The sequence below is a fragment of the Montipora foliosa genome, chromosome 2 (assembly GCF_036669935.1).
Source record: "Montipora foliosa isolate CH-2021 chromosome 2, ASM3666993v2, whole genome shotgun sequence".
Lineage (NCBI taxonomy): Eukaryota > Metazoa > Cnidaria > Anthozoa > Scleractinia > Acroporidae > Montipora > Montipora foliosa.
Window position 1 is genome coordinate 16,860,334 of NC_090870.1, and position 7,500 is coordinate 16,867,833.

Here is a 7,500-nt window from a genome sequence, read left to right on the forward strand (position 1 = left end):
CCAACCTAAAACGGTTGATACAATCAGTAAACTGATTAATGCAAAGAACAATAGGAAGGATCACTTGATCAGCTTACCCCTTCGGATAAACCAGTGCAATCACCTGCCACGGTCGATTTATTAACGGACGAAGGTCATTATTAATAATTAATTTACGTCTGTTTCTTTGAAGCAAAATATAACCCGATTAGATAAACCCTATAACAGTGGGGCAAGATGTATTCATGATAGGAGGTACTCTCAAAAGGTAAGCTCTGATTATAATATGATGAATGCTTATGGCCACTTCGTCATCGTTTGTCGTCATAATCGCCACTGTATTCGCTACCACCACCACGACAATCATCATCATCATCATCATCGTCGTCATCGACATCGGCATCGTCATCGTCATCGTTGTCACTGTCGTCATCATCGCCGTCGTCGTCGTCATCGTCGTCATCATCGTCGTCGTCGTCATCGTTGTCATCATCGTCGTCGTCGTCGTCGTCGTCGTCACCATCATCATCGTCATCGTCATCATGATCATCGTCATCATCATTATCGTCGTCGTCATCATCGTCGTCATCATTATCGTCATCATCATCATCATCATCATTACCTTGTTTACCCTACGATTTTAGGATTATTTACACGTGTGACATCTTCATGTAATCTATGACAAAGACCAAGAGAAAATAAAGGGAGAAAAGAGGGCATCCCCCATACATGCCCTTTTCCATACGTAATATGTCTTAAGTTATTTTTACGTCGACTCCCACGCTGTACATATCCCAAGGGGATTAGGCAACAGTCATTCATATGGCGAGAATGTGTTCCGCGTGGATAGCCCACGCTCAGAGAACACATTCCTGCCATAGGATTGGCTGTTACCTAATCTCCTTGGGATCTATACAGCGTGGGAGTCGATCTAAAAATAACTTGAGACATGTTACCTACGGAAAAGGGCATGTATGGGGGATGCCCTCTCTTCCCCCTTTATTTTCTCTTGCAAAGACTAACAAAGGAAACTGGATATTAATGAATTATATTTAGTTGTTCAAACTACGAAAACCCGAAGTCAGTCACTCATTTGCAGGTATTGAAGAAAAGCCAACACCTACTCAATTGTTCTGAGACTGCGCTTCGGATGTGGACTAAAATCGACCTCCCGGAAGATTGGCGCCTTTTCACTGTGCAGGCTACAGTACGGAATTACAGGGAGACCACTTTACCGATTGCCCGCAACTTTTAGGGATGCAAAAATCGTACATATCAGAGATGCCCTTCTTGTTATTTAATCATATTGCTTGCAAACACTTACCCATTCCTCCCTCTCCCCTTCCCATTACCACTGGAAAGTGTCAAATTATTTAACATTAATTAACTCGTATGGAAGTACGGAAGTGTCATCCAAATACCATAGTAACCGAGATTACTTAAAGATTAGCTAAGAGGACTATGTGAGTAGAAAGACAACAGTACTTTCTTTTTACAAACTGAACAATAAGACGTATGACACTATTCAGCCAATGACCAGGCCAATGACAAAAAGAAAAACAGAATTTAATAAGAGGTACGACGCTAAGTGCACTTCCGTTTCCTGCTCAACATCACTTAGGACTTTCGCAGTAGTGAGACCACTTGCTTCTCACAGATGTGGCTCGGGTTCGATTCCCAGACTTAGCTTCACATGTGAGTTGAGTTTGTTGGTTCTCTACTCCGCTCTGAGCGGTTTAATTTTCTCCTGGTACTCGTGTTAATTTTCTCCTTTTTTTCAAAAACCAACGTTTGATCTGGTTTGCATTAATTTGAATTGAATTCAATTTACAGTGTCCCCAATTATTGACCTAGGGATAGAAAACAAGGAAAAGAAAAGAAAGGAACTTTTTTTAAGTGTCTATTCGTTCTAGCGCTGGAGCACTAATGGAAATTAACAATTAACGCAAATCAAGTCAAATGGTAGTCTTAGAGGAGAGGGGAAACCGGAGTACCCGGAGAAAAACCTCTCGGAGCATAGGAGACAACCAACAAACCCAACCCACTTATGATGCCGAATCTGGGAATCGAAGCGGGCTACATTGGTGAGAAGCAAGTGCTTTCACCACCGCGTCATCCCTGCACACTTGACGCTTCAAAAAAGTTTATTATTTGTTTAATTATAGCCTCCTTCATTGTATTTGTTCATAGGCTTGTCTGAAACAATGCCTCGCACAAAAGATGAACAACGAATGTGATTGTGTGCCACTTAAATTCATTAGAGAGGCCAACAAGATTAATGGAAGCATTTGTGATCCGTTTAACATCACTGAAAGTATGCACACAAATTTCCTTCTATTAATTTATGTGGTTAACGAATAATACTGAGGTGGGTATCGTTCTCCTTAACAAACCGCAAAACCACACAGAAAATAGTCGGCGAAGCCATCAAAACCAGGTTTTTAAAAGCGAAATAGAACTAATTCACAGATAATATATACGTGGAGCATACTTGAGTCAGGAGGCTATTTCGATAAATGACAGTAACGTTGTAGAATGATCTCGAGGCTGTGAACACGCATAATTGCCGAACCTCAACAATACAGCAAATTTTATCATCAATTTTATCATTAATTTATCATCATCACTATAATAATAACCAATTGTCATTTGTCGTGAACATCATCATCGTTGTCATCATAGACTCTCAGACCACGAGCGATCATCGAACTTTTCCTGTTGTTTGCTCAGTGACCTAGCCTATGAATGGCTGCGAGGCTGCTGGTGACCTCCTATTGATTCAGACCTCACTGCTTTTATCGTGTAAATTGTGTCGTTGTAATTCTAATAAGTCTGCACATAGTTACTGGAGGGGAATGGCTTGGAAGCTCGGCAAACATCAAAGGAGCAAACAAAGATGCCAAGATTTAGGTTGGAAAGTCCACGACCGTGCACAATCTGTTGTTCTGCGCTCATACACTATGCATGAATTACGTAACCAACACGTTTCTATTGGTTAGTTCCTCAGTGCGGAGTAAACAACTATAGGCCACGTCGGAAAATACCATAATACTCTTTGTTTGTCCCCCCAAATTTTGCATAAGCATTGTTTCCAGTTTCTCTTGGGACTTACAATGGTCCCAAGAGAAAACAAAAACAATGCTTATGCAAAATTTGGGGGGACAAACAAAGAGTATTATGGTATTTTCCGAAGTGGCCTATTGTGTTTTGTGAACGATCAAGGCCAAAAAAGAGAACAAAAACCTACAACAAAGAAATTTGTCGTGTTTCATAACCATTCCCCTTTATTAACTGTGGTCTACATTAAAATCAGAAAAGCACAAAGGTTTGTATTAAAACAGGGTCACCAGCAGCCTCGCTTTCATTCTTAGGGCAGGTGACATAGCTACAACTGTAAAGAAAGCCTGAAGAAATCGATTCTTAAACGGGACTCGAACAGTGCGAGTACTGCGCACTCGCACCATCTGAACTATCAAGATATCTGGCAGCTGATCAGTTGCGAGCTTTTACTGAGGTAAAATTAATAATCGACAGCAAAACGATGGTCATCACAGTTAGGAGACAACTTCAGCAGCTGGCCACGATTCGAAGATCGAAATATGCGACCCACTTAATATATTACTATCATAAGCAATCCTTACGCGTGGTCACACTAAAGGCTTAGATAACCGGTTTACCAAGGGAAACTTCAATAAATGTTTGGCGTATGTATATGCAAACAATGGTCGGGAATCAAGTCTATTAAAAAAAAGTCTTTCTCATTTCGCTGTTTTCCATTTGTTTTTTACCTAGATAAAAAGCCAGCAGCGTGACCATGGTTATTATCATAATATATCCCTTCCCGTCTTATTGTCTTATCATCACTGTAATCACCACATATTACACTCAATAGGCGATACTTGTAAACTTCACTTGACTAATGTGTTGGTTGTTACAGATGATTGTCTCTCTAGGTCTCGGGATGGCTTAAGTAATGAAGACTGTACTTGCTATCCAGCCCGCTTGTAAGTTTATATAAATATATTTATTTTGTGAATGGGTCGTATTGAGGAAAGCTAAAATATCTTCCATTTACCAATCTCGAAAAACGAGTGACAAATTATTTCGAAGTTGGACAATAACACAAAACTGATCGAGCTATAAATACAATTTAATACGGAATACAATAATTCAATTTAGAGGCAATGTATCTTTTATATATATAAGCCTTTTTGGCGATACTAAAAAAGAAGTTTTAAAAAGGCTAGTTCTGCGTCAATAATAAACCACAAAAGATGAAAGAGAGCTTATTAAAACATAAAATATATTATAGTGACATGTAAATATCTTCAGAGAACTCATGAGCTACAAGTCACAATATGTAAAGGTAATAGGACTGAGTGGAGTCCAATTCGGTCTGTAATCATACGATGATAACGAAATCGGTAAGACACGAAATCATCTTTCCAATTAATCATAAAAATTACAATTTCCGAGAAAAGAAGAAGAGCTAAGTTATGGAAGAAAGGGAAAAATTTGCATTAAAAGACTCACAAAGGAGGCGTAAATTGTTTAAACTCGCTTTGAAAGAAAGGAAAAAAGAAAGAAAGACCCAATTTAGGAGTACATACATACTTAATTGACCGCTCCCCATAGGGGCTTTTCAGGGCCAATGAAACACAATCAACGAAACAATAGAACACAACAACAACAACAACTGTTAAGAATCCCAACTAGCCGGAGGCAAACCAGTGGGCTATTTACAAGTGCAGCTGGGAAGTTGAACCAGGGATTACCAGGAACAAATTCAAAGAGTGGCAAGCGCCCTAACCACTCGGCCACACTGCCTCCACATGTCTGTTCACTGTTTCTATGGAGACTGAGACCAAGTTTGTTCTTGGTTGATTCAAACACAACTTTGAATGACTGTGATTGGCTTATTGAACTATCCAATAACAAACAATAACAAAGTTGTCCGATAACAACTTGGCAAGTGAATTAGTGGGAAATAGGAGTTTTTTAAACCAATCACAATCGAGGAAATTATCACTTATTAAATGATTCAAAAGTCTACGAGGCTAGATTTGAAAACTTTTAAGCTTTGTTTTTACCTATTGTTATTGTCCAAATATGAAAATAACCTCAGGGAATGCTTTCCGTAACATTTCAGAATTAAATCTAGGCATGGCATATGGAAGTCTATTTCTAAGATGACTCAGCATTGAAAATGGCACTGACACTACTTCGAACCATACTATGTTTCTCTTTATACATATAAGGCCAGCAAAACGCGAGGAGATATTTATCCATAAAAGAAGTCATTGCCTTAGTGGCTTTTCCCTCCAGATGATTCCTGATAGTGTTTCTATACATTCCCTTTGTATATGGCAGATGGTCATCATATTAATTTCTCCTCTTTGTGTCCAGTGTTGATAAACAAGATTAGTTTTCGCATTTCCGTGTACATGAATACTGAATTGGGTTCGCGTTCCAAGTTAACCTGTTACTTTAGGTGGGCTGTGTGCTGCATGCGCAGTGCGTAGGAAGTTTCAGTTATCGACGTTCAATTCCAAACCTAGGCCCATAGTACAAACTAAATGAGCTGAGTATACGTACTTTCAGTAAATTATGAGCTTGCATTTTCTGGGTTGTAATACATACACAACCAGTAGAGTAGATAAGAAGATAAATAATGAAATGATGAAATAAATATTTCTAATTAATCAAATGGAAATAAATTTAGGAAAAAAATAGAAATAAAAATTGAAAATTGAAAAAACATTTCGAAGAAAAATGAAGAAAAACGGTGAAAAATAGTAGTATAGAATTTATCAATTCTTGTGTTTTCAACACTTATAAGCTAAGAATGGAGGGATATTCTTGTCGCAAGTAACCCTTCGAGCGAACAAAACTAATATGGTGAATACGTTTTTGCGGGACTTTCCTCTGTCTTTGTTACGTTATATAAATGTATAATGGCAACGTGAACAATATCCACATAAATTATTAATTTGCCATCTGTCATTGTGATTGAAGTGATATTTCTGTGGTTTTTTAGGGGACTATTAGCCGGGTTTCCAAGACTTGTGAGCATCTCGGCTAAAGGCTCATTAACCATTACCTTGCGAGCAGTTGGTTTTTCTCACGCCTCCCGAGAGAGAAACCACAGCGAGCAATTGTTAGTTTCTTTGAGTGAGCCGCCGTTCAGCGTCAAGGACGAATAAATTAAATTTGAACAGGTAAAATGAGTTAGTAAACTTGTTTTGACTATTGCGTATGCGTTCAGTTACATATCTGCTACATTTGGGCAAGCCGCGAAATAACACGAAGTGATGTTAGATGAATCACGTAGGGCGTGACGTAGTTTGCACATGCTCGATGGAAAATCTGACGGTTGCTCGCCGTGGTTTCTCTCTCAGAAAGCGTAGGATAAACCAACTGCTCGCAGGGTAATTAACCATCAGTTAGGGAGTCATTTGAGACTTTATTTCTCTTGTTGTTCTCCAGTAGAATATTAACTTCTCCCATAACAAATCATTTTCAGAGAAATCAACTTCCTTCAGACAGTTTCTTCGTCGGTTTGGCCTTCCAAAACACAGATGGTGAGTTATTAACGTGACTTACGGAGTTAAGTTCTACTTAAAAGCTCTACTGTGGTGCTGCTTTTTTAATTAGGGCCCCAGCCTCTGGTCAGAGAGAATCATCGCCAAAACGTCGACAAGACTGCCAGTTGTCTCTGTCTTCACCAAGACAACACGGGTAGCCGAAGAAATCCAGAAAGAAAGCCAACCCGCATCAGTGTCGGCACGACACCTCATGCATTTAGGTTGAGATTTTTTTTTACTTCCTCGGAGGTTTACGAGGTTAAATAAACGACTGATTGATTATTGGTTCTGTACTTTGCTCCAACGGGCTCTTCACCTTTTACTTTGGTTTTCATTGAAAAAGCCAAAATTTGATTTGACTTTGTCCAATGGTTAACCACATCAATGTTAATTTAATCTTACTTTAGAATTTAGAAATCGTTGGTGATCCTTGCAATTTGATGGCCTCTCAGCAAAGCGATTTATTCACGAATCGTACGATTTATTTGTTGCTCTAAATCGCACCTTATGAGAAAGGAACACCAAGGCAAAACAACCAATCAAATTTCAAGGCTTGTTTAAAGAACCTAATCAAATTGCAGGAAAATGAAAGACAAAGAAAGCCATTTTGCAACTTATGTTCCCAAATTTCTGCTTTTTTTTTTGACAGTTTCTGAACGATGGTAATGAGCTCCTTTAGGCTGAAGACCTACATTTAGAGGAGTGTCCAATTTTTTTTACCATTTTTTGTCAGCTTTTTTTTGTCAACCGGGAACTGGATCAATAGAATATTGGTTCTGACTAAAATCCTGTATTTCATGGAGCGATTAAATTGTGCGATTTCGAGATGATTGTAATAAAGTGGTAATTGAACTTCGTGTCGTGCAATTTGTAATGGTAAAGTTGACCAAAACATTACAGTTTACCGAGCATGTTGGCCCCGCCATCGACGGGGATC

The 7,500-nt window shown here is 38.9% G+C and overlaps 1 protein-coding gene across 1 annotated transcript in view; it reads left to right on the forward strand.

Moving 5' to 3' along the window:
• The first annotated feature begins 177 nt into the window (after positions 1 to 177).
• LOC137992569 (degenerin-like protein unc-105) overlaps positions 178 to 7,500 on the forward strand; it is a 12,516-nt gene continuing 5,193 nt past the window's right edge. Inside the window, exons 1-4 of the mRNA XM_068837965.1 lie at positions 178 to 247; positions 2,170 to 2,293; positions 3,917 to 3,983; positions 6,503 to 6,560. Of these exons, the coding sequence (XP_068694066.1) occupies positions 2,200 to 2,293; positions 3,917 to 3,983; positions 6,503 to 6,560 (219 nt within the window). The 5' untranslated portion in view covers positions 178 to 247; positions 2,170 to 2,199. The remainder of the gene's footprint in view (positions 248 to 2,169; positions 2,294 to 3,916; positions 3,984 to 6,502; positions 6,561 to 7,500) is intronic.